The following is a 27995-nucleotide window of genomic DNA, read 5'->3' as shown; positions in this document are numbered from 1 at the left end:
ATAAAAATAAAAAATGATTTTGTTAAATTAGGAAAGGAAAAAAGTGGGTTTATGATTATTGGTGCGAAAAAAAATTTCCCGCCAACCAAAAGCAATTTCATTCCCGCCTATCAAAAGAAGCATTATAAAATGAAGGATGTACCTTATCCAAGACTTTTTTCCTTAGTTTTGTGTGTTACATTTAATCACTGGCTTCTTATGGTTTCTTCTAAATAGGGTCCACCATCGATTCACGTAATATTAATGACAAGATAGCAAAAATTAAGCAACATTATATTCTGAGCACAAATAAAATAATTGCAGAAATGGCCTGCCAAATAAAGTCAATAACATAAAAATACACTATGGTACGAAGGAAAAAAAAAAAAATTAAAAATAATAATAATAAAATTGTTGGAGTGGGATATACAACCCCTTCAGTCTATTAGTAAAAATGGATTAATAATGTATTTTCCTTTACAAAGGGTTACAGATATAGAAGATGCTATTCAGTTGTGACTATGTTACAGTGTCCCCCTTGGCGCCAATGCTAAACCTTACAACCTTTCTTCCTTTACCGCCGTTGCCGGAAACTCAACCAATCGGAACTAAATAATGCCAGAGACCAAAGAATGCTACCTTTGATATTATACTGTAAGAAGACTAAGCTAACATAAAAATAAAAAAAAAGGTGATCTAGCCTAAAAATCATAAATTTGTAATCTCGTGTTAACTTTCCGCAACTCTTCTATAGAAAAGAACATAAGCAGATGAAGTTTTTATCTTGTCCTCGCTGATGGGAGAAACATGGCTGTCATCAAAGTCATACCAACAATCACCCCCATGCTGCATCAAAACAAAAACAAGCAAAACAATCAGATTTAATAGACAGTAAGTTATTATATGTGTGCAAATCATTTTAATATAATTAAGCGAGGGCATAAAGCTTAAATTTATAGTTCTTAACCTAACTGGACTTCCAGTTTTCATTATGACTCCGGAATGTGAAAAAAATACAAAACTACTACAGCAAAGAGTAGTAAAATTAACAAGTTCAGTCATCCAGGAATACTAACATTCTCTCATAAATGCCTTGAATGAGATATTATTGGGTCATGTAGCACAAGGACATATGCCTCTGAAGGAATGGAACCCTTATAGCAATAATCAGACGGAAATTTAACCTTGGCTAGGACCAAGAGAAAGATTACAAATGCAAATAATTGAATAATTCTGTTACCAAATAAAAAATAAAAAAATCAACAATCCATAAAAAATGTGAACTGTGGCAGCAACCTTTCATCGAACATATCAAGTTAAACAGCATATTTGAGCACTGACCTTCTAACTGCAGCATAATATCATTAAAACAAAAGAAAGTAATTGATAACGAGAGCTATGCACATACGGAACTCCCAGGAAAAATTAAGACTAGACCTAGAGGTAGACAAACGAGTCTTTTCTTTTGCTTTGGCTGTTTTTAATTTTACCAACTATCAAGTTCAATTTTAATCGAGTTCAGGTATTCAATCAACCATAAAATAAATAAAGGAATAAAAAGACATCAAAATTTTTAGACAAAAAGCCCAATCAATTAATAATATACTGCAGTCAAGAAAAATTACAAGGTTACCTAATTAGTTACAAACTCTATCCTAAAATCATCAACCTGTTGAATTACCTCTAATGACAGCATTATCATCAGTCCATATTCCTACCTCAAAATCAGTAGTCAATGCTATCCAGTTAATGCTATAGCTACCCGCAATTTACTTCATTTCCGCAGCAATTGCCAAAACACCAGTTCACCATGCAAAGCAATCACCGTAGGCAAGCACTTTGACCGACCCACTATTTGTGTCAAAGACACTTTTTCAATCGAACCAAGTTAGTTTTTTTAACTTCTTATTAACCTTATAGAAAATATTAACTTATCTAAAAGTGTGATCAAATCATTCTCAATCCCTAGTTGAAGAACCTTTTGTAATCAGCATCTGATCTTTATCAAAATTTGTATTCTCTTGTATAAGAATGTTCATGAACACCTCAAAAGATAAATAAAGACAACTTTTAGACCAACACTGATTCAAAATAAATATTTAAAAAATCAAACTTAACCTTTTTTTTCACGAAAATTGCCAACAATGAATCCAAGTCCTAATAGAGATATTGAAACCAATTTATGGAGAGAGAGAGAGAGAGAGAGAAAACCAACTGTTGATTTTTTCCAACAGTAAACAACCATACTAACAAAGGCGCAAAATTGTTTATTGAAAGGCAGTAAGCCATAAGGTATTAGCTAGCCTGATGGTAAATCTCTTGATAGTATGTAATGGACCTGTTTCTAATTATACCATCAATAGACCTATTCTCTAGCACGGCAAGTGTCAGGCAGGAGTGGTAATTACGGTGAGGCTTGCCACCTGTAATGTAGCCCATTGTCACCAGGCCAAAAGAAAAAATCTAGAGAGAGAGAGAGAGAGTTCATCGACTAGATGCTGGTAGACAGAATTACATTCATTAATGACCAAACAGGAAAATCACTTCAACAGTAAATTAGAAAACATTGCTGCAGGAATTGGACTATGTCAAAAAAAAAAAAAAAAAAACAGAAACAGCAGAATATCAGCACTGCAATCAGTTCATTATTCACAAGACATGCTACTGATGTCTGCAATTTCAGAACAGTGAACTCTTTTATTACGTTCTGTTGTAGTCGTACTAATGAATGATAAGGATCAAATGCCCTTGTTCTTGGAAATGGGAGTACATATCTTTGGGATTAAGCATAACTCTTATAGGTTTGAATTCAGTAAGTCTTTGTATTCTTCTATTGTATAAAGACCAGTATTACTGTAAATTAGCATACTTTTGTTGTTGAACATTCACTATTTTCAAGGAAATTTCATGCAGAAGTGCACAGACAAGCATGCATAATAAAATCAGCAAAACCCAATAACTTTGAACAATTATAATGATAGTTCTTCAAAGTTACTACTTACTATATCTATTTCTGATGTTGATTTACTTAAAATTTTATATGAAATGCAGAACAAATTTAAGCTGTCCTCAAAGATAAAATAAATTCAAACATAGCAGGTATATAAAGCAATGAAACACCACTTACATGGACAAATGCAGTATAATGACCGCCGCCCATGCCACCATAGTGATTACTAACTGCATAAAGCATATAACGATTAGATGATTGACCATTCTTGTGGGCAATGTATGTCGATAAATCAAGATCATGGATAGGGAAGTCAACATATGCCTCCAGCTTGTTTTTCAAAAACCGGCTGTATGAGAACCTCTTTAAATGAATAACCAGAATCTCTGGCAGTCTCCAAAGATCTAACTTTTTACTCGCTTGACAATGTTTCTTGCAGATAGGGCAGTACCTACAATTAACATAGAAATATAGGTCATTAAAAAAATAAAGGGAAAGAGAAGAATAATAAAGATGAATCTTTTTTTACATTATACAACAGAAGAATTATTTTCCCGTCAAGTTATGTTTCCCTTTGTAAGAGAGGAAGGCTAGATATATGCTTGATGGACTGATATGTTGGCCACAAAAGAAATAGTTTCCCAATGACGTTGAGTTTCTAGGTCCATCCCTGCTAAACAGGGTCCATGACCCGCAAGAGAACAGGTAAAATTTCCCAATGACGCTGAAAACAGGTTGCAACACGATCCAAGCCAAACCAAAATTCGGGTCACAATATGATGATCGGAATGACAATAGTAATGAGTTGAGTATTTCAATTGGCAACCGAAACGTAGAATGTTACAAGAATTCTACTCAGTTTTCCCAAAAAAAAGATTGTCCTCCTTTCATTTTGGCTGTCCCATAATGACTTGTCCATCAAAAGAATTTTAAAAAATAAAAAAAAGTAGTTTTCTCACTTGTAAAAATACCCCTATATACGAATTGCTTAAGGGGTAGAGCATGAACAATATTAGTTAGTCAAGAAGAGGATCATCACGGAAAATGAGTCTTACTAGATGTCTCCTAAACATATGGGCTGTTTTAAAGAGGCAGGAAGAGGAGGCATAAACCAACAAAAAGAACAAATTCTCATGACACTCCCAAATATGTAAGATAATAAATGCTAGCTATCCAAGGTGAAAACTATTTCCAGAAGAATTTAGAAAACTAATAATGTACACACTAACCACATGTCTTCTGGTCCAAGAGGCTCCTCCTTCAGGAATGCTTCAAGGCATTTGTACAGAGAAACAGACTCTTGAGGTCTTTTTGCAAAGGAGCTGGACTTGAAAATTTCCGGTAATGAGCTAAGAAGATGTGTATTGTACTGTTCCACCATTTTATCCGGCCAACACACAAGGACACTCAATCGCCTATGCAGAGCTGTGAATGTTACTGGCTTATTCATAACAACCTTGGAGTCCCTAACTGTCCCCTTCTCATCCGTTAAGTAAAACTCTAATTCAGCATTAGAATGTGTATCAAACCCTTTCCTATCAGCAGAGTCTGCACTGCAACCTGAAAGGGGACTTGTGCCGTCCACCATCGCTGTCATTTCTTCAGTTGCATTGCTCTCGATGTTATCATAACCATTTACAGAATCGTCACAGGACATTAGGAATGGTCTGAGTAATTTCAGATACAGACAATGAATATCAGATCCATTTACAAATTTACAACTTCCTACAAGAGGAATTCCAAAGGCCTTGCAGCTTCTTGTCTGCTTCCCAGAGATATAATGCCTGGCAAAGTGGCAATAAGTTTTTATTAGAGATCTGTAATTGAAAGCTGAGGGAGAGGGGTATTACTACCAAAAAAAGAATATTCAAATTAAAAGAAGCCCAAGAACTAAGATGAAGGGTTCAGGCAGATTATGGTAGAGATATTGAGTCAGCTGAAGTACTTCATGTCTTGACATTGACCTAGCATCTACCAGCAAGTATGCATGATTTAGCAATCAAGAAATAAAAATTAATCATTATTTAACAAATGATCACCAAATTAACAGTCCCATGACTGATATATCCGTGATCAGTTGATAACAAGTCAAAAGGCGGGCTGTTCAAATGAAAATTCATGAACCTTCAACCCTATGTTATTTATCATGCCAAGAGCATTCAAGTACGGTGAACAAAACATTGATTTAATATGTGAATCAGCTTGGATAGATCCAGGTTGAGTGGGTGATCACAATTTCATCGGAAATTTATTTATACTAATATTTGCACAAAAAGGCGTTCAAATCAATGGATCAGTTGCCACCCGCATAAGGGTTACTTAGTTCCGAGTTTAATTTCAATAGCCTCAGAAACTAATTGACCATAGGGTTTTCTTAGAAATTTTGAGTCATTGGGGCATTATTCTAATTTTAATTTGATGTAGAAGGTTACTTAGTTCTGCTACATAATTTATCACCAATTAAGTAACTAGGCTACTTGCCTACTAGTGACCGAGTATGTTACTCATTAGGACTTGGCATTGGCAAATTTAGTTACAAAAGCTAGAGCCTTTATTGTTTGATTTTACTTTGTTTATTTTTGGATGTTAGTTAAGTTAATTAGGGTTAGATATACCTCATGATCCATGGATTTTGAAGATGAAATTTGATCATGAAGGGTAAAAAGATAATTTCACCATTGCATAACTAACTTACAAACTACGATTTAATCATATACATGTACATCAAATACATGTTTGAGATGCATTACATATATTTTAGATTACATATGAACACATTTTTAACTGAAAATTTAAAGGTATAAAGAACTGGGAGTTTGGACTGATAGAACAAGGTGGTGAATTGATATTGATCAAAACCTGCAGGAACTAGTTTCCTATTCTGTTTCCAACTCTTAAACCCTAGATCTTGAGAAGAGAAAAGCTATATAAACTCAACTAGGGCTCGCTAAACATATAAATGCATATAGTAAGAGCAAATAGGCAATTAGAGAGCAACAATTATACTCCAGGAGGTTGTATCCTTGATCAGTTACGTAGTTCTCTTACCCCCTAACCATGTGGAATGCTTAATTAGTGCACAAGATTAGTTACATCCTTCACCACTCAGAATTCAAGTGGAAGAAAGTATACTTGAAATTGAAAGTCCTGAATAAGGTAATATTCATTTTGTCATAATTTACTTTTAAAGTATTGTGTTCTTGATTTTAATATAATCTTATGTTTTTGCAGTCTAACTACTGTTTGAGAAATTTGAAATCAAGTTTGGTATTAAAATGTCATGTTTAACGGTACATTATTCAAATTATTGATATGCTTAATAATTTTGATTAATCACTTTATTACTAATTGCTAAAGAGTTTGTTTAATGTGACTTTTCAGTGCATGCCTATGGGATTGAGGAGGGGAAAGGTCTAGTGCAAACAGGTTTTTGGACCTTGGGATGTTTTTGTCAATTGTTGAAACATACATGTTTTTAGTTGTTTTGAGTACTTGTAGATTTTTCATTTAAATGTTTTTGGGAAGTACTTTCTTGTTAAACGTCTGAGGATTCGGGAATGTTGGATATTTTGAATTTAAGTTTGTCTGATGAAATGTTAAATAAACATTGGGCTGTCTTAGAAGTTCTTTGTCATTCTTTATAAGTTTCATAGGTTTGCTTGAATTTATATTTAACCACTGCTGCCACCTTAATTTCCAGTGTGCTATTGCTGCAAGCTTTAACTATTATTCAAGGTTGGTTTGGTAACATTGGCTCTTGGCTGGCACCAAACAGGAATCATATTAAAGCAAATTGCACCTCTAGTTGATACACACCAACCATTTGGATCTCCGGGATAGTGATATTATGATTGCATTCAGTGCTGTTTCAATATTTATTTGTGCTCGCTAGTCATTGGCCTTTATTTCAGATTTTATTTCTGTTTCCTGCATAGTTGTAAGGTTGGGCTAACTAGGCATTGGGCTGAATTATAAAAAGCCCAGAACCGTGGAACTAAACTGATCTTCTACGGTTCAGTTTGGTTCTGTTCCACAGGTTCCAACATTTCGGTTCGGTTCTAATATCAGTATATCCCTGGAACAGCTGGGATCTGTTTGGTCCCAGTTCATCCCAGCACCGGGATGAACTTCGCCGTGTGAAGTTTGGTTCTGTTCCACAGGTTCCAACATTTCGGTTCGGTTCTACTATCAGTATATCCCTGGAACAGCTGGGATCTGTTTGGTCCCAGTTCATCCCAGCACTGGGATGAACTTCGCCGTGTGCACCCCTATCAATTATAATTGTTTAACTAAAAGAAAACTACAATAACTTCATAAATGTGGATGCACAAGTATGTTGCTATATCTTGGTCTGCAAATATTAAAACCACATTTCTATATTATTAACACATTTTCCTGCATTTACATTCATAATCCCCAATATTGCCATCATTTTCTTAAATGAAAAAATTGGACATTTAAACTATACAGAAAATAAGTTTTTCTATACTAGAACCTATAAAATACATTAAAAAGGTAAATAATTTAAGTTGCATAGAAATTTAAATTAAATCAAATAAAAAACACATCAAAATAAAGACCAATCTAAGAAGCAAATTAAAAATTAAACTTACTCTTCCATCCGCTGATGCATAAAAACAACCATGGGGACCTCATTATCTTTTGGTAACCGATAAGCCACCAGTTTGTCATTATCTCGGATCAAGGTTAACGAATCAGTTGGTTCCCCTAGATACCGTATAATGCGATTGTTGTATATCTGTAAATAACTACATGGTTTCAGAGCTCAATATGAAAATTAACAATTACGAATACATACAACTACACCAATCAGTTCTTCGTCTAAATAAAGCTACTGCAAATATACCTCTGCCACCAAGAGGGTCTCATCAACCCCTAAAGTACATGCAGTGCTTAAAGCCCGAATAAGGTCTTCAAACTTTCCATGCTTGGGCACAGTAAGAGTAAATGGAGATGGCTGAGCAATTCCATCAGTACTGACGACTGTCACAGTCACTGTTCGCATTGTTGTTGAAGGTAGAGGTAACGATAGGTACATGAAAGGATCAAATGTGATGGAGACCTTTCTGCAAACAGGACAAACTAATGTGGACCTATACTGACCCTGTAATAAATTGATTATGAGACATTTTATTCAATAAAGATAAAACAATTATCATCAAGAGTATGCAACAGACACCCAATCTCAACTCTCAAATCAGGGAACACGAAGGTAACCATCTAGGGAAATAAACAGACTAAATCCAATCTACTCGAGCTGTACAAAAATATAGTCAGAAGATATTTGGGTGTCAAACATTAATGGGCTAAAATCATAAATAAATAAAAAAACCCCTCTTGTTTCTAAAAACTATCAACTAACCCCCTCAACTAAAGAAACTATCATATTACTCCTTGATATTTTAAATAGTCTATCATATCACCCCCTCCCCGTTTGTTTCAGGTCTAAAACTAATGGAATCGTATCACGTGACAATCACATGCAACAGTTGCATCATTTTGCTGACCAAAATAACCTTATAATTCGTAATGACAAAATTGCCCTTCTCACACTATAATTTCAGTTTAATAAAATATTAATATACTATCAAGGGCGTTATTATCATTTCGCAATAACTTAACAGTTCCGTCACGGAAATGGGGCAACGTGATACTTTTTTCTAGTTCAGGGGGTTGTTTGATAATTGAGGGGGTTATGACGTTTTTGAAAACAAGAGAGGGGTTTTGTGATTTTAGCCCAACATTAATTTAAGAAGGGCGAAGTGAGAAAAACACCCCTAATGTTTACATTTTGGGCAAATAACACCCCTATCATTTATGTTGTGTATATAAGTTTGAAAAAATGAGTAAAGAAGGGCTTGAGGTCACTGTTTCGTTAAAAATTTAGTCACATAAAATTCCAAAAATACCCTTACAGTGAAACGACGGCGGTGATTGACCCAAAAAAGCTACAGTACCCAACCGAGCGCAGTGATCAAACGAGACCCAATAGCTACAAGTTCAAGGCACACTCCAGTTCCGATGAGGCTAGCGTGACTCTCAGTAACGACACGTCTCACTCAGTCCGATTAACCGAGTGCTTCATCGACTACACCAGCAAGCTCCTTAGCCTAGCGAAGCTTCGAGCTACTCAACCCAATGCAATCCGGTGAACCCAAGTTCGGCGAGCTAAACCAAGCCACCGCGTTGCCGTGAGAGGAACAGCGACCGTAGCAGCAACCTTGTGTCGCAATGTGGAGGAGTTGGGTCACTGTTAGTGACCCAACACACCTGGTGAGGGACGACAACTTGGGTCACCGCAGCCCATGGTACTCACCAGGTCGCACACTCGCACTTCGGCGACCTGGTTGATCGGCAGAAGAAGGGCAGCGACCTTGGGTCACTACCGATGAGGAACAAGCAGCTGGTCGCTGCAAGGTCCGGCGACCTCGCCAAAATGAGAGGAGGCCGGCAGCGACCTGGTCTGTTGCTGCCAACGGCGACTGGCTTCATCACCAGCAGCATGCTTGCTGCCGGCAGTTATGATGAACAAAAAAAAAAAAGCACCATGCTTGCTGCCGGCAGTGATGATGAAAAAAAAAAAAGAGGGACACTTTAGTCATTTCATAGTTAATTAGTTGTTTACCTATTTTTTATTTAGTTATAGGACACTTTAGTCTTTTCAGCATTTAGGTCCTTGTTTGCTCCAAAATTGAATGTTAGGGAGTTTTTAGAACGTATAGGGGGATGTACGCTCTATATGCATACAATAGGGGTGTTTTTTTGCCCGCGACCCATTTAAGAATAAGTTACCCTGACCTCCCCTGAGGTTTGGGGTAATCAGTATAGGATGAAACTTTCAAAAACATTGGGTCAAGCTTCCCTGAGATTTCGTTGATTTTCCCATACCTTCCCCACCATTAATAAAGCTGTTAACTACACTAAACTTTACAAAATGCCAATTTTGCCCTTTAATAGAAAATTCTAAATAGCAAATGAAACACACAAAATACATATATGTATTGCACCCCAGCCACAAGGCTGCCCAAGTATGGGCCACGCCGCCAGCTGCTGTTGTTCCTACCTACCTGCCAAACATCATCTGGGTCTTTTTTGCCTAACACCCCCTCTCCATTTATTTTTCAATAACTTACACCCGAGCCTTGAATTACCTTCAGATCAATTCGAAGATCTCCAAAATTTGAAGCCCCAAATGCCATTCAAATAAGAAACAGTAAGGCGTTTACAAATCTAAGGGTCTGCGGTTTTGACTGTTTTTGGTTCAATTTTTGTTGATTTATGCCATACTGGTTCTGTTTATTATTCCCTCGTACTTGGATTCTCTTGTTGAGATTTGTTGGATTTTATATGTATACACGAAGGTATATATAGATATATATGTATGTATGTATGCGTGCACTGTGAGTTTGATTTTTTGGGGTTTTAAATCCAACTTTTTGATTTTATAGGCTTGCGAATGATGTGAGATAATGTTTGGCTTTTAGCTTTTAGCTTTTTTGGAGCTTTTAAGAGATTAGCACATCTAAATACATAGCTTACTAATTTGGTGTTCCACAAGGGGATTTGGTTGGGTTGGGGAGACAATGACTGTGATGTTGGTTATTGTGGTGAAGAGAAGAGTGAGTGTGTGTGTGTGTGTGTGTGGTGGTGGACTGGTGGAGTCAAATTTTGGATATATATATATAGAGAGAGAGAGAGAGACAGAGAGAGAGAGGTGGTGGCAGGGGCGAGGGAGGAGGGAACTGTGCAGAGAGTATAGAAAAGAAAATATGGATGGTGAGAAAGGGTAAATCGGAAAATAACATGAAATGTTTGGGGTTGTTAGGTGATGAACTCTAATAGGGGTGTGAGAGATTTCCAAAACCTCAGGTGAGGTCAGTGCAATTTACCGTTTAATTAAATATAATACAGCAAGACACTAGAAGCCTTGTAGGAGAGATGGTCTAGTGGATTGATCACCAACTTTGAAGAGGTCTTGAGTTTAAAACTTAATTAAAACACAATTGTTTTATTTTAAAACTAAGAATAAATAAATAAATATAATACAGCAATCGCCATGGATTCTGATAAATGATTGAAATCAAAATTTCAAGTTCCAGTATACGCATTTATGTACGTTAAGGTTAAAAAAAAAAAAAAAAAAAAAAAAAAAAGGATCATTCCCCCAATAAATGATTCTGTCCTTCCAAAAAAATCAATATACCATAATAAAGATAGATGCATTGATGTATTCCATGCTTGTTAAAATTTGAGATGAAAGGCAATATCAACTTTAAATTTCTCATACCAAGTTATTTATGCGCACTAAGTTAGCAGAACAAAATTTTAAAACTCGATATCGAGTCAACCAAAGGAAAAAATGATGCGGTCTATATGAAGTCTATTGAAAATTTTTGGAAATCAGTTTGACTTTAAGGCGGAATCCACTAAGAATCTCCTAATCGGGAAATGTGCCATATCCCGATATCAGCAAGTAACTTATCATCATCGTCTGCTCATCAAGAGGCTATGACTTCAGCAAATCCATTGTTACTACTTGCTAGAAACGTATTCCATGCTGCAACACTTAACAAGTGTTGAGATTATCAATCCTAATGCGTGAAAGTCTAGATAGGAATGAATAAAGGACTAGCAAAAGCAGTAGTCCCAAAATATAAAATTACTAAAAGTAAACAAAATAATTTGCTTCATGAATTATTATGTATTGACTTCCTAAGTTGTGAATTTCAGTGATAATATTCTTTTAATTTGGGGTTGGGGGGAGGTTTGTAACGTCCTGGATCATGAATAGGGACCCAAATGAGACCCGATTGAACCAGAAGTTTAAATTAAAATCTCAGACGGGTATATTAACATAGTTTTATACACCAGAATCTAATTTTTCTCATGTTTGGGGACAGAACAGAACAAGAAACCAGAAATTCTAGCATAATTATACAACGATTTTGAAATCATAACTTCTTTTGCCTGGGAAGTGAAAGTAACTCCAGAGGTCCCTTGTGTTCCATTCTTATGCATAAGTATTCAAGGTGCAAATCGAAAGAGATTACACCTTTGCGTTTGTATCCACAATAAAAAAATGCAGAACTTTCAAAGAGAAAAAATTAACTCACTTGGCACACATCAACAATAATAGAGTCATTGCGAGCCAGATGATTCTGCCAATATTCATCAGATACTTCTTCATCTGGCCGACCATCTCCATCCTTAGCTTCTACATAAGGTTTGGATTTTACACGATTCAAATCTTCATGGAGTCCATCCAATAAAAAAGCAAGGAGCTCCTGTAGCAAAATGTTAATAAGTTCTTTTCTTTTAATAGATAACATAATATTATGTTTATCACCCCGAAAAAAAAAAAAAAAAAAAATTTAAACAAATGACAATAAAAATAACATAGCCTAAAATTCTAAATTCAAAACAAGAGAAAATCACCAACTTGGGAATCATGTTGATTAAAACCACTGAACTGAGGAGCAAAACGAGCAAGCTTTGATTTGAATATTGTGGGTGCTACTGGAGTTGCGCCAGGAGCCCATAACTTCCTCAACAGATCTCCAAATGCTAAAGCAATCTCACCCTGGCCAAGAAGGGGAGGTTTAATCATAAACTAGGAAAGAAGGCCAGTATTCTAAGAAAGTGTTGGAACATCTTCAGCAACATTCTCTCTAAAATATAAACCTACTTTTATTTTGAAAAAGAAAATGAAAAGTTAAACAAAAACACAGACGCATACAAGTACGACACTCAGAGAGAGAGAGAGAGATCCTTAAAGAAGCATGGCAATGACATGATATAGATGATAACATACATTCATGCCCAAGGGGTTCCCATGATTTATTTCTCTGTTGTAATCTCCAATAAAGTAGTCCACCAGTTTTGGGGTGTGTGTTAAGCACTGAAGAGCACTGTTCATGAAACAAGTGTTTCCAAGGTTTTGCAACCCTGTCAACCCCAAAGAACCAGCTTCACCAGAACTTCCAAAAAAGGCTGGAGTATTACTCCGAACAACATTGGAACTCATATTGCCAGTGCTACCATTCATCGTAAATGAAGCTCCACTAGGATATTGCGCTGTCACCTCATCTTTTTTCACATCTCTACTTCTAGTAGGATCTGACAAACCATAAACTTGCAACTCCAGGAGAATCTACAAATAGGCAAACCAGAAGGAAGAAACATAAGGTCACATGCATTTTATGACATATAAAATAGAATGGAAAAGATTGAAACGATTAACAAGTCATAGTACCACAAAAGACTACTACAATGAGCTGATCTCTTAAAATTCATCTGTTTAGGAGAATTTTCAGAAATTACCTAGGTTCTTCTTTGACAATATTTTAAATTGGAAAACCCTATATAACTCAGGTTTTAGAATATTCCGCACTTTGGTTCCATAGCTACCTAAAAGCTTCAACTAACATTTATAAGATCCCCTAAAATTTTCCAGGCCATCCGTCCATCTGCTCGTCAACAGTCTTCGCTCTTCACAAGTTGCTTCTCCTTTATCAGTATCTCACTAGTCATGCACGCTCAATCTCTGAATATGGATTGAATGCGGTGTTGAACTCTTCAATCGAAGAATGTAGTAGTAGTTGTCAACACACAATGAGAAACACTTGCCAAAGCTAAGTATGATGAATGAAAAAAAAAATAACAATGAACTCTGGAACTCACAAAGATGCTCTCAAAATAATTATATGAGTTATACATTATTCTGTCCTTGTATCGTATATATTATAAGCACGATAGAAGTAAAGAGAGAATAGGGTTGGTAGAATTTAAAACCAAATTGGGAATTGCTTTTCCACAAATCTCGATTGATCAACAAGACACCCATGATCGAAGTCTACTGCAGTGTAAACTTAGAAATTTCAATTCAAGAAGTTTACAAACAACTTCAATGCATTTTTTTAAAAAAATTTAGGGAATCAAATCATGTAAAAATCAGACACTAATTATGCATGCATAAACCTAAGTTTTTGGTGAGTGCGTCAATGTGTTTTACCCTTGTAGATAAATATTACTACATTACCCAAGATTGTAGCATGCAACTCCTTCGACCTTGAGTAGGAGGTAATCAACTAACTCCAACTAAGTTTTGAAATTTTCTAATTTAAACTAGAGATTAAACTAGAAGTTACAGACTCAATTTTATTCTACAAATTTGTGTGCCCAGTCATATTGAACTAATAGTGTCTTTCCCGAATAAGTTAAAATTATATTACCAAAAAAAGAGGATAAAACAATGAAGCTCCAAAAACGCTCTCAAACTAAAAGAATACTCACAAGTCACAGCTCAAGAGAACACAACCAAGCAGCTCATAAATAGCTCTCTCACACCCTGAGAGAAAAAGGAACAAACAAAGCACCTCTTACAACCACGAGGCTAGGAGCTACCTAAGGGGGGTTCATGGAGCAATTCCTTGAGAACCCTTCAATAGACAATGATCATAAGCTTTATAATGCCCCTCTTTGGGTATAAGTCTGGTTAACCTTGTTGTAATCCTTTCTCTAATATCGGATTGTTCATGCCTGAACTGAGGGTCACATGATTCTTCCTTTTCTAGGGATGTCCATGTAAAAAAATCACTCTGCTTTAATTTATTTACTGCTTTATATGTGTTCAAATGTTTATTATTGAGACAAGTAGATAACTATTTAACTAAAAATTGAACAAGGTTTAACTAAAATTTGAAAAGTTAGTTATTTACAATTTAGTACCATTCACCCCGTCCCCCCTCTAGGGTTGAATTAAACTATGCGTACCATCAAGAAACAAATAACACAACATCTACCTCAAAAATGTTTGAGTACATCAAATAGTGAAAATCTCAAGTAATGCCAGATAAACCAGTAAGGCAAGGTTGATTAGAGGGGGGATGAGTTTTCCAAACATATCCGATTCAGAGTTCGAAGCGGGAGTAACGTCAGGTTTTGGGAGGATTGCTGGTGTCGGGACTTTGCTTTGTCTCGTAGGTTTCCTTGGTTATTCAGGATCTCTTCAAGAAGACATGCTTTGGTTGCAAACTATTATCGGCTTGATAGCGGAAGGTTGACTTGGGATGTGCATTTTCGTAGAGAGTTTCATGATTGGGAACTTACGGAGGTTGCAGAGTTCTTAGCCTTGCTCTATAGCCAGGTGGTGGAGGGGGAGGGAATGGATGAGATGGTGTGTGAGGGTACTCCAAGGGGGGTGTTTGAGGTTAGAGCTTTTTATCACAGCCTTTCGGAGATCCTCCCTTTCCATGGAAGGCAATTTGGAGGTCAAAAGCCCCATTGAAGGTGGCTTTCTTTGCGTGGTGTGACGCTCATGAAAGTATTCTTACCCTTGACAATCTTAGGAGGAGACAACATATTGTGGTTAACTGGTGTTGCACGTGTAAGAAGACGGAGGAATTCGTGAATCACTTTCCTCAGTGACTAGAGACGTTTGGGTTATGATTTTTATTGCGTTTGGCATATCTTGGGTGTTCCCAAGATCCACAGTGGAGTTGATTGAGGCTTGGAGAGGGTGTCTAGTGGAGAGCCGAGCCAGGGATGTTTGGAGGGCCACTCCCTTTGTATGTGGAAGAAGACGGAGGAATTCGTGAATCACTTTCCTCATTGACTAGAGACGTTTGGGTTATGATTTTTATTGCGTTTGGCATGTCTTGGGTGTTCCCAAGATCCACAGTGGAGTTGATTGAGGCTTGGAGAGGGTGTCTAGTGGAGAGCCGAGCCAGGGATGTTTGGAGGGCCACTTCCTTTTGATAAGCGCTGAATGTTGCACATTCGAGCCCTTAAAGTTGCATATTATAGTTCTTTAGTAATGCTTATACCTTAGTACTTACACCATTTTCTTGACTTTGGTATTTTCAGGTGTTCGCCTTCAAAACCGATCAATTCTACCTATTTCAGGGCTTTGATGATGTTTCTAATGATCAAGGAAGATACCAGCTTGCTCAGGACCAATTTGGAGCTTAAACGGACCAAAATACATTTTTTCAGCAAAGTGGTTTGATCCCCCAAATGGTGGTTCGAACCACTTATCAAAACATAAAACTATGCAAAAAGTGTCCAAATGGTTCAAACCACGTTCAAAGGGTTTGATTGCAACCCCTTGTGGTTCGAACCACATTAAAGTGGTTCGAACGACTTTGACAGCAAATCCTACTTTCTGCAGGATTGCTGATTTTTGCTCTTTTCAAATCCTACATGAGCTGGACTTTCTCAAAAAGCTCTAGCACGATTTTAGGACCCGTTTTTGATGATATAGGTCATAATGAATGGTTAATGAAGGAGGAGAGCACAGAAAAGAGAGACTTGGCGGCTTGGAGCAATCCTACATTGTTGAAGCTTGAAGAAGGTGATTCCAATAAAATTTGTAGTCCATGTAGATGGCGTTCATCACACCATTGAAGACTTCTACCTTCTCCATCACACCAATGACCCGCTGGATGAGCTTTGTGTAGGCCCAAGCCCACCAAAGCTCTGGGGGTTCGGGGTCTTGGCCCCGAGGAAATTTTTTGGTCCGGTTTCTTGCTCATGGGTTGTGGACCCTAATTAGTCTCTTGTAGTCCGATATATAAAGGCGCTTAGGGTTTGGAGTGGTGTAAGAGGGAGACTCTGAAATTCATACGGAAACAGAGTGGGGCTAAAAACTTGTAATCTCCAATTTTACACGTAGTGAAAACTTTCGCCGGATCCCAACTGTGGACGTAGGTTGTTGCCGAACCACGTATAAATCTTTGTGTTCTTTGTGTGGTGTGTTTACTTTTCTGTTGTGATTCTTGATTCTATCTTGGGTTCGTTGCGTTTGTCAACACCCTTCTTAGGGATTTGATGTAACCCTAGCCAAGTATCATGGTTTGATTGTTCTTATTTTGGGGATCTTTTCTGGATTATGTATATTGATTGCATGATTATAAGCAACTGACTTAGTTGTACTAATCAATTGGGTTTTAATGTTTAAATTCAATTTTAATGGAATCATACTCTTGTCTTAGACTTGGTTTTATTATGATTTAAATCAAATTACTTTTATTTTCTGTGATTATAAAGGTAATGATCATGCAATGATGATTAACGAATATATGAATGAGTGATTTGATAATTCATGCCTAGGGAAGACGAGTTGTACTGCACCGTAGATTAAAGTAGTTAGGTAGACAATTCGTGTCAACCGAAGACGAGTTATGCTTAGTGCTTGTTTATATACATCTTTCTAATTTAATTAAAGTGAGCTTGTAGCCACTTGATTCCCAATATGAATTTCCGCAGAATTGAGACAATTGACCATGTTATGAGGCTAGTGGTGAAATCAATCCCTAAGTCCCTTTCTCTTGACGTCTATTCTACATTAACTTAGTTTATTTTCAGTTTAAAACAACACAAATTCTGTTCTCTTGAATCAAATTGGAATTAATTTCATACTTAACAATTCCAACACGATCCTTGAGGTTCGACACCTCAAAATAGCCCTATCCTACAAGGATTCGTCCTATTGCGAGTGGTCTTTTATTATTGACACACATCAACTTTGTTTATGGTGGGGCTTGTGGTGTGAGAGAAATAGGAGATCTTTCGAGAGTGAGGAGACACCTGTTTAGCCTCTCAAATACAAGATATTGTATTCTTTATTTTTGGGGGTAAATGGGCGCAATTGTAAATCATTGGGCCATCTTTTGGATTTTGTGAATAGCTTAAAGCTATAGTAGTCACCTTTTGCATCTTGTGTATTCTTTTGGGAGCACTCCCCTCTTGAGCGCCTTTAATGAAATCTTACTTATAAAAATAAATAAAAAAGATTGATTAGCTTCAAAGTGTACTTTTGTAAATCAAGTAATCAACTAAATGTGCTTTTGTTACTAATGAGTCTTTATAAAAATTATCTTGAATCCAGTCTTTCTACCTTTTAAAAAAAGTTAATTCATTCTAATTCAAAAGGTGATAATTTTAGTTTCCATATTTCAAAGATGCATGGGATTCAAAAAAACTAATTATAACCACTACGCATCCATTGCATTCATCATCAACCTCAATTTATAAACATGCATAAAGCCAGCTAGAGTATAGTAGCAGATAAAAATAGAACAGTGCACCCATCACACTTCACTTAAAATAGAAGTATGAAAAATCTACGGCACAAAAATCAATATAGGGATGGCATACAATTTCTTTTAAATTCAGAATTTAAATAAAGAGTAATAAACAGATGCAGTGATTGATAAGAAGTATAAGAACAAAAGAATAAATCAATGCCAAAAATAAATAAATAAAAAATCTTATCACACAAGTCTACCTCTTACCTCCTGCTCGGACTGCCTTTGAGTCTCTTTTGAGAACTTATTTTTGTCATGTAAGAAAAACAGAGTTGTCTGCCCAGAAAAATCCCAAATGCGTAACTGCACACAACAGCACAAGTTTGAAAGTTATCCAATTCCATTACACCGGAGGTAATACCATTATGCAAACAAATATAAAATAATTAGAACACTTACTGGCTCAGTTTCAACAGTGAAAATCTTGCAGGCTCTTCTAAAACGCTCGACTGCATTGTCCTAAAATGGAAATAAAAATGCAAATCAAGATATGAAAACAAAGGAAACCATTCACAATCACAATGAACTTTAGATCAGACACAGGAGAACACCAAGATTACACTGTACACAATGTCCATACTAGCTATTAGAAAAAGAAAATTAGTTAGAGCCTGACACGTGAATAGCATTTGTATGCTTACCCCAAATGTTAAAATTCCATGTCATGAATCCATGTCTCAGGTACACAGTTCATCATAGATATAACCATTTTGTTGATTCACTCAGGAATTAGGATATAGTGTGCCATCAATCAAATGTAATGCACTTATTTCAACATTGCACATTCAAAGGTAACACTGTAACAGATTTTCCAGACGTAGAATGTCCTTTAACTTGTACTGCTCTAAGATAGATTGGAGGATGTGATGTATTATGGAGCTATTTGTTATGACTTACTAGTGCAATTATGATAGCAATATCCATGAATCATAATTTGGTCAAGGTTGATAAAAAACTTGTGTCAGTCTGGGTTAGTTACTCGTGTTGATTTACCTTCTAATTTGGTTAAGAAAGTTGAAATTGAAAATCTACTGAAGTTCAAGAAGATAGTGGTGATTGCATGATATAATGTATCAACGATCATGATCAACTTGGATCACACACCAAGTAACGGTAATTTTGACTAACTGGACTTCAGGCTTAGTTTGACTAAAATTGGTTTAAATTGTTTTGGAAAGCTTTGACCTACTAAAACAGAGTCCTAAAAGGTTTTTAATTGCTAAAATTGTGTTTTTTTCAATATAAGAAACTTGGAGAGTTTTTTTTTAAAAAAAATAAAATTAATTCAAAATAGTAAATTAAGCAAGAATGCTCAGGAGGTAAACATCAATATTCAACAGAGACTCGACCAATGATGCTCGGGTCGGAGCACCTGTAGCACCTCAACTTTGGCAAAAAGAGAACAGCAATGTTCACTCTCCAATTTCTTAAAACTGTTGCTTCCAAATCAGAAAAAGCATTCTGAGAAGTTTTTTACTAAGAAAATGACATCTACACATTATATGAAGTTTCTATAGCACACACCTATGACATATCTAAGAGAATTTATGCATCCTACACTTTGAAAGAGAAAGTCCAGTGATGTTTCAGAACTTTTTACACACGTACTTTGGGAGGTTGAAAGAATAATTGAAGTTTGTGTTTGCTTCCATCACTGTTCTTGGTACAGGATCGACAAGCTTTGAAGAACAACAACAGATCTTTCATCATAACTTCGCACTTGAGGGTGGAGACCTTTCTCACCCAGAAGGAGAGATAGTGTGCATGATAAACTGGGTTGTTAATATTCTCCGTGTGAGTTGCAATTGCGTTAACAGTAAGCTACGTCTGGGCTAACGAGGTCACTCGGGGATTGAGTGTAACCATGCATGGCAAGTGTATAACTTACAAATTTTACAAGTCAGAGGCAAACCAATGAGTTAGTGGTTATGAGGTGTGGAGTCCGTAACTAAGCAAAAATCATTGTAGTTCTTTTAAATAGTGGATTGTTTAGCATCAGAACAGTGCCCCTCTGGTTTTTCCCCATTGGGGTTTCCCACATGAATTGAGTAATTAGTTGAAAGAAAATCCATGCTACATGATTAATTAATCAGATTCCAATAAATAAGAGACCATCTTAAAAAGACCATTATGAAAAGGAGACATATTCATCTGCCCTCTAGGTTTGTAACCATATACGTGATTCACTCAGTGTTTTGTTTGCATGGCGCTTACCTGGAATCAAAGCAGGTTACTTGACATGTGTGTGTTATAAATAAAAAAAAGAGTGATCGTTTTCAAAAAGGATTTTTCAGAACGAAACTTCTTTATGACAAATCTACTAAAAATATGGATTCACAAATGAGATGGGGTGGATTGGTCTCTCAATCTCTAGTTTTCATGGAAACAATTATGCTTAATAGAAAGATAGGATGAGAGCGTTTCTAAAATAAATTGATGAAAAAGTTCCTCTAGTCATTGAATCAGGTTGGAGATGCCACTTGTAAGAAATGAAGAAAGTTGTAGATTAGTTGAGAAACCAAACTCTGATTGGTCCAAGGAAGATGGAAAGGCCCATCTGCCCCTAACTCAAATAAGGGATCGATTGCGGTTTGATGAACCGGCAAAAGGAAGTACACATCAGGCCACCTTGCTTAGATCCATCGCAGCATAGGTCTAGGAGATGCCACTCGCAGAGGTAGGTGCATTCAATCAAATGCTTGTAATGCTAATTCTAAACGTTTTAATGACAGCTTTAGTGTCGCCACTCTTCCTGAGTTTAGAAGAATTTCTATGTGCATTATATGTAAATTCTAAAGAAAAATAAGATAAAATTAGGCATGAGATGTGGTTAATTGGTGTTGCATGTGTAAGAATGAAGAGGAAACGGTTGAAAACTTTCTTTGCATTGTCCTGTGGCTCGAGATTGCTGGATTTTGTTGTTGGGTTTGTTTGAGGTTCAGTTGGTTACGCCCAGGTCCTCCAGAGGCTTGGTTGAGGCTTGGAGAGGTTGTATAGTGGGGGCCCAAGTTCGTGATTTCTGGAGGGTTACGCCTTTATGCATCTAATGGTGTTTATGGCTTGAAAGAAATAGGAGATCCTTCGAAGGAAAGGAGAATCCTATTAAGACGTTGAAGTTCTCCATTATTAGTACCCTTTTTTGTTGGGTTCTTGAACACTTCTTATAACATCTTTACTTGTCAAAAAAAAAAAAAAAATTCCCATGAATGCTTAAGTATTTCAAAACAAGAAATAAATTCTTTATACAGCTTCACATTAATTCATGGGCCGGTGTTTCAGCATTGCATAATGTTTTTAAACAGAAGTTAAAAGAGAGAAGGATGATATGGAATTGGCAGTGGTGCACAGGAAGTAATTAGTTCTTTATATAAATCAAAAGGACAGAAAGGACGCAGCAGGTATGTGTGGTTTCTTTTCATATATTAATAATTAATTCATTGGCCATCTTTTCATTTATTGACATCTCCTGGTTGTCTTACCACAAACTGAAACCTGTAATAAGGGAAAAATACAAAGTCTGGAGTACAAGTAAAAAAAAATGAATTATAAGAAGGCGAAAGAAGAATACTTTTAAGAATATTAACCATTCTAGAAGAAGAGGACAGGTATGTTCGAGTTGAAGTATAAACTAAGAGAAATATTCACATGACATCCAAAGAGGGAAGACCAAGTTTTTTTTTTTTTGAAATTTAAGAGGGAAGACCAAGTTAGTTACCGCTAAAGGAAGAGAACTGAAATCCCAAATTTTCCACTGTATGGTGACTGCAAGAAGAACTAAACCATAACTCAGAGAGAAAGGTAAATGATTTGGCCCTCGAGGATGAAGAGGCAATTGACAGACCAGTAGTATCATACTGTTTAAACTTTAAACTTTACGCGCAGAATCACATACTTATGTACCAGTATCAGATGGGATTCAACTAGCATGATTAATCACACAAAACTTGAAGAAGATGGGTCCTTTAAACCAAACAGAAAGCTACAATCACGAAAATGATCACTGACTTTTCAACGACGCAAGATAAGAGAGCATCATAACTCTACTGTATTCATGTTCTTTCCTAACAAGGCAGGCAAAATTGAACTCTCAAATTAGAAAACCAATTAATTCAGTCAGAAGGATGAACGGAAATATCAATCGAGGTGTATCTAGTAGATTGAAAGGAAATTCCATAATTATATTAAAAACACAGTGCCTTCATCTCAGGAAGGCACCAAAGATCAAACCTCACTGCCAACACGAGCCAAGATTCAAGAATGAATAGCATGTTTGATGGTGTTGGAACCATAAATTATAACTCTTCAAGAGCAATTTGAACTCTCTCATTGTTATCATGGGGGAAAAAATGAACCTCACAGCATGTTAAACCATCGACCTTCTTTTTGACTCTTCTTATTTACTCTTCATTCATACTGTGTTAAATTACATACATATGGTACCAAAATCAACTCCATATCAGAGTTGTAAATCGCCCTTTTCATTAGCTAAAGATGCTGGCATTAGCAGCTGTGGTCAGTTCAAAATGACCACCAAGAGGTGTCTCTGTCTTGGCAGCACATCTCACTGGTGTAATCTTATAGACATCAAAGTTCCTTCATGGGTGTTTTTGCCTCTTCTCAAACTCACCTGGAGGTCCCGGGTTCGAAGCGAGAAACAGCCTCTCTGAATGCTGAGGTAAAGCTGAATACATCTGACCTTGCCCAGACCCCGCAATGGCGGGAGACTCGTGCACTATCCCTTTTTTTAAAGATCCATGGTCCCTTGTTATTTGATTTTTGTTTACCAATTATATTTCATGATAATGAGGCATCCAAATCAAGGAGAGGTGGGTTTTCCAGGTTGAGGGTGAAACAAACACGCAGAGATCATATGCACACACATATATATGTACGCGCGAGCAGCGCAAATAAAGGACACATGAAGGGAAATTATAGAATATTAATCTAGTTTATGAAGGTATAAATAACACATTCCCCATCTGTTATCTAGGCTTTGCCTTTGGGGTCTCCTTAGGAGGATTGGGGGGTGCGATCCCGTGAGAGAGCTGTTAGCAGTGTGGAAGAAACAGTATCTCTCAAAGGGCAAAAAAGTTAGGATTATGAAAAATGAAAAGCACCTTGTCGAGTCTTCCTACATATTTCCTTTCTCTATTTCAAATCCCCTCATTGGTGGCTGAAAAGTTAAGAGAAGATTCAACGAAACTTCCTATGGGGTGGCGTGGGAGAGGAGTTCAAGTATCATCTTGTTTGCTAGGAGCAGGTGTGTAGACCTCTTCAGTTGGGTGGTTTGGGTGTTAGGAGGTTGTTGCCCTTTAATAGGGCTCTCCTTGGTAAGCGGCTGTGGAGATTTGGCAGCGAGGGTCACACCTTATGGATTATATCGTGCCGTTTTGGAGAGGAGAGAGGTGGGCAGTGCTCTTGTGCACTTACTTCTGCTGGAGGTGTTAGCATTTGGAAATTCATTCGGAAGGGTTGGGATGAATTCTCTAAACACATCAGATTCAGAATTCGAGACGGCAGTAGTATCAGTTTTTGGGAGGACTTTTGGTGTGGCGACTTTCTTTGGCTTGCTCCTTTCCCAGGCTCTTCAAGATTGCCGCCGATAGACATGCCGTGGTTGCTGACTGTTATCGTTTTAATAATGGGAGGATTACTTGGGATGTGCGTTTTCTGCGTCATTTTCAGGACTGGGAAACGGATGATGTCACTGCTTTCTTGAAGGTCTTATACAGGCAGGAGCTGGATAGTGGAGGGTCAGATTCTCTCATTTGGGTTCCCTCTTCCAAGTGAAGATTTGATGTTCGATCTCTTTTTTATTGCCTCTCAGGCTTTTCTCAGGGACTGACTTCCCCTGGAAGGCAGTGTGGTGTTCAAAGGCTATTCTCAAAGTGGACTTTTTTGTCTGGACAACAGTTTGGGGCAAGATCTTGACGCTTGATAATCTATTAATCTGAGAAAGACAAGACAAGTTACTGTGAATTGGTGTTGTATGTGCAAATGGAATAGGGAGTCCAGTTGATTAACTTTTATTGCATTGCCCCATGGCCCACGATTGTTGGAGTCTTATTTTTGGCTTGTTTGGTGATGAGTGGGTTATGCCTAGGTCTACAAGAGGATTGATTGATGCTTGGAGAGACTGTCATGTGGGCCATCATGCTCGAGAGTTTTGGAGAGTGGCTCTCTCTTGTGTTTGGTGGTGCATTTGGAAGGAACGAATAGAAGATCCAACGACAGAGAAGATTCTCTTTTTGGGGTTTTAAAGTTTTCCCTTGTTTGCTCTCTTTTTTGATGGGTTATGGAGACAAATTGTAAGTCTTTAGAGGAGAAAGTTGATTTTTTGGGCTCATTGAGTCTTTAGGGCCTTTTGGCTTTTGTCGATGTGTAGTTCTTGGGATGTGTTCCCCTTTTGAATTCTTTCTAATGCATTCTTACTCATCAAAAAAAAAAAAAAAAAAAAAGGTATAAACAATATTAACAAAAAAATCTATTTGCTTGCACTGGCATTGTAGTCCACATGCCATTAGAATTGCACTATAAAACCATTTTTTTTTTGTAACTACTGGCATAATTTAAACAAATTTTCTTTTTGAGTATAATACAATATGGTTAAAACTATTTTGCTTAACTTCCATATTTTGAATTTCATTTTGTCATCAAGACATATGAAGTTACAAGAATACCATAAATTCAAATAAGTGCACAACATAGTTCTTAAAATCCATGCTAAATATTATGCAAGCAAAATTGAAATTAACAGATTGTGAAGTGTTATTATCTCAATACTACCATGTATTTCAAAGAAAAATACCTAGTCAAATTCCCTTCTTATCTTGTCAATCACAAACATGAAAGCACGGGATCAGCATCCAACTATTAATGGATACCAATTGAAGAAATTCAATTAAAATTGTTGAAAGTGTGATGGTTGGTAATAGGCTAAAAGCTCAAAAAAAAATGTAGTATAGTTTTTTCCCAAAGACAGTAAAATAACTGCATGTAAAAATGCCGCTTGTACTGATTGTTGCCAAATGCTCAGAGGAGAGTTCCAATAAAGCAATCACTGAGAGGACAAAAAAATGAGGCCAGATCAATCGAATAGCATTTCTGGAGGACCTATTACAACACTCCCCTTATAACCAAAAATTCATCAGATTTGACTCTTGAATCTCAAGTAAAAAATTTGGCAAATTCTAAGAAACAAAGAACCATTTTTTTCTTATAAGTAAGACACACAACCGTGTCCCAACTCCCAACGGGACTTGAACAATGCACATCCACCTTTGGTAATGGAAGCAGATACCACTCAAGCTAATAACTAAATGCACAGCTTTTACTCACTCAAATGTAATTAATAATGTATTATACTCTGTGAATTACCGATATTTCCAGATGTTCTTTGAATTAATAATATGTTACATACAAATAGAGCACTTTGGACATGCATTAGCAAGTGATGGGTATAAATAAAAAATAAAATTCCATTAAAGAGAGCATTAAAGAGAGCATTTCCAAATGCATAACTTCTGGATGGAAGGCATAGCTACAATTCCTTATGCTGTGGAACTTGACTAGTACAAATCTCGTGTAGTATAGGAAGAATTCAATAGTACATCCATACACTTAGAGCATTAGTGAAAGAGAAATCATATATGCAGGAAAACCTAGCTCTGTGTCATTGGGAAAAAATACTTTTAACTGATTAATATTCCTTCTCACTAAAAATCAAAATAAATCCAAAAACAAATAGAAATGAAGGAAACAAAGGTTGGCTACACAAATATCAATATACATCCATGATAGAAGCAGAGAAAATCAGTCACTACAATGTTCTATACCTCAAGAAACAATGAGAAACAGAAAACTGGAGTCAGATAAAAAGATACCTTTTTGCTTATTTTCACTCCCAGTGAATTTGTTTCCTGCAGAACAGAAAGCCTAAGTTGTAAAGGATAGACATCCGCCATATCAACTTCTCCAGCTGAAAAGCTTCTACCATCCTTTGTTGCAACTTTTGAATCACTGTGCCTACATGGAAAAGAACATACCAGTTGATGAGAGATCATAGAAACTTTATTTACTTTTCAAGGCATATACAAACTATTACCGTCATTTTACTCACTTTCAATGGTACATGCCCTGTGTATCATCTATGCAATTTTATCAATTTACCAAGTAATGCTATGTAACTCTGACACCTAAATAAATTGTATAATACATATCGAGATTTAGAAGTGATACAATCAAGTGCAAGAAGGAATTGGTGGGAAGAAGAAATAGGACACCAAACACAAAATGACTCCTCTTTTCATATCTAAAAGGATGCTGGAGAAGAAAGAGTTATTAGTTATAATTTCCTTCCTAGTTAATGAGCTTCCAAGTAAAGCATGCAGTTGATTACAAAGAATACTATAAACTTTTTGTAATAAAGATTCACAGACCACCAAGAGTAGCCCACTTTCCAGAAATTGTGACAGTTGGTCAAAATCAACTCAAATTAGTAACTAGTTACCAAAGGCAGGAAGAATCAAGAAATTAAAAGAAGCAGTAGTAATGCAGATCATGAAAGAGCAAAGGAATCTCAAGCACAAATGGCACTTATAATACGGATTTAAATCCAAAACCCAATATTATTGATGAGAAACTACTATTCGAATAGCTAGTGAATAAATTAAAAGAACCCATTTGACAGGAATTGTTAAAGCAGTCACCATTTGAGCGCCTGCAACCACATTTCTCCAGAAACCAAGGCGTAGTCCCGGCCAGAGGTCCCAACTTCACCATTCTCATGATTCTGCAAAGAATCATCCTCTCTCCTAAGATTGAACAGAAGATCCGAGTTAAAAATGTTGTTAATTATCTTCAATGTCCTGGCATAAGACGAAGCCGGAGTTGCCGTGTACAAAATCCCTCTCTTCTCATGTGAATCAAGCAGCACAGTGGAGTCCTCTGCCTCTTTCCACCACCTACAACACGCAGCCGCATATACATGTTTATCAAAATACAAAAACCAAAGCATTCATCAATCACCTAAATTTCATCGACACAATTGAACAATGCTGAAACACCCAAATAAGGCTAAAGTGAAAAGCTATATGACATTTCTGGATTCAGATTTTGTTATTTTGGGTACGGATTTGAAATCGTTGATTGATGATGATACACAAATAAAATAAAGTATTAGTAATATATATATATATATATATATATATATATATGTATGAGTGACTGACTGACAAAGGAGGCGTGTACCCGTAGGGGACGAAGTAGACTCGCTGGTCGTCGTCGTTAGAGACGATGATGTTTTGTTGTTGACAAGGGTGAGAAAGATCTTCGGAGGGACCGTCCATTTTAGACAGAGAAAGCAAGGGGTAGACAGAGAGAAAGGCGGAGTGTGAATGGATTCAAAAGAAGGTGTAAAAGATTTGCAGAAATGCAGGTCATTTGAAAAGTTTAGAGAGAAAGAGAGTGCCGGATTTGCAGAGAAACAATTGGAGCTTTTTTCTGTGAAGAGGATTCAAGGAGGGAAAATAATAATAAAATAAAATAAAAGTTATATATATATAAAAGTTATGTTTGTATACAATTTTGGGGTCAAAATAAGACAGACTGCGAAACAAATGCGGAGTAAAGCGATGAAACGGGTCTTTGAAAAGTCTTTTGCTTTCTATGGTTTCTGTTTTCTTTTTCTTCCTTTTTTTTTTTTTTTTATTTTTTTTTTTTTTTTTTGGGGTAAATTGACCTCAAAAGTCCCAAAATTTTACAAAAATAATTTTTGATAGAGAGAGGGAGAGCCCAAAATTTTACAAAAATAATTTCTAATAGAGAGAGAGAGAGAGAGAGAGAGCAATTGTATATTGTATTGATGTAATAATATAAAAAATATATGGAGAGCAAGTGAACCTAAACCTTATATGGTAAACCTATACATGGTAACAATATATTTTACAATATACTCCTAT

The 27995-nt window shown here is 36.5% G+C and overlaps 1 protein-coding gene across 1 annotated transcript; it reads right to left on the bottom strand.

The window, feature by feature from the left end:
- Nucleotides 1–294: 294 nt before the first annotated feature.
- Nucleotides 295–27635, bottom strand: LOC132268252 (ubiquitin carboxyl-terminal hydrolase 8). The gene is made up of 13 exons (XM_059769073.1): nt 27286–27635; nt 26745–26999; nt 25920–26061; nt 18436–18495; nt 18244–18339; nt 12762–13100; nt 12390–12530; nt 12064–12234; nt 7797–8054; nt 7543–7688; nt 4159–4713; nt 3107–3380; nt 295–825 (listed from the first exon to the last, which is right to left on the bottom strand). The coding sequence occupies exons 1-13, from the start codon at nt 27381–27383 to the stop codon at nt 709–711; spliced, it is 2652 nt and encodes an 883-aa protein (XP_059625056.1). The 5' UTR covers nt 27384–27635; the 3' UTR covers nt 295–708.
- Nucleotides 27636–27995: the final 360 nt, after the last annotated feature.

This window comes from Cornus florida, unplaced genomic scaffold, assembly GCF_030987335.1.
Source record: "Cornus florida cultivar Cherokee Brave unplaced genomic scaffold, ASM3098733v1 CherokeeBrave_3.0.0_Hap2_Chr08, whole genome shotgun sequence".
Classification (NCBI taxonomy): domain Eukaryota; kingdom Viridiplantae; phylum Streptophyta; class Magnoliopsida; order Cornales; family Cornaceae; genus Cornus; species Cornus florida.
This window is presented reverse-complemented; position numbering and strand designations above follow the sequence as displayed.

What these genes read in the sequence shown, in the direction of transcription:
- LOC132268252 (XM_059769073.1), bottom strand. Translation starts at nt 27,383, where the DNA reads ATGGACGGTCCCTCCGAAGATCTTTCTCACCCTTGTCAACAACAAAAC. An exon ending in GAGTGAAAATAAGCAAAAAG is followed by an intron (nt 18,496 to 25,919) that starts GTATCTTTTTAT and finishes TTTCCATTTTAG; the next exon opens with GACAATGCAGTCGAGCGTTT. An exon ending in TTAATCAACATGATTCCCAA is followed by an intron (nt 12,235 to 12,389) that starts GTTGGTGATTTT and finishes ATTTTGCTACAG; the next exon opens with GAGCTCCTTGCTTTTTTATT.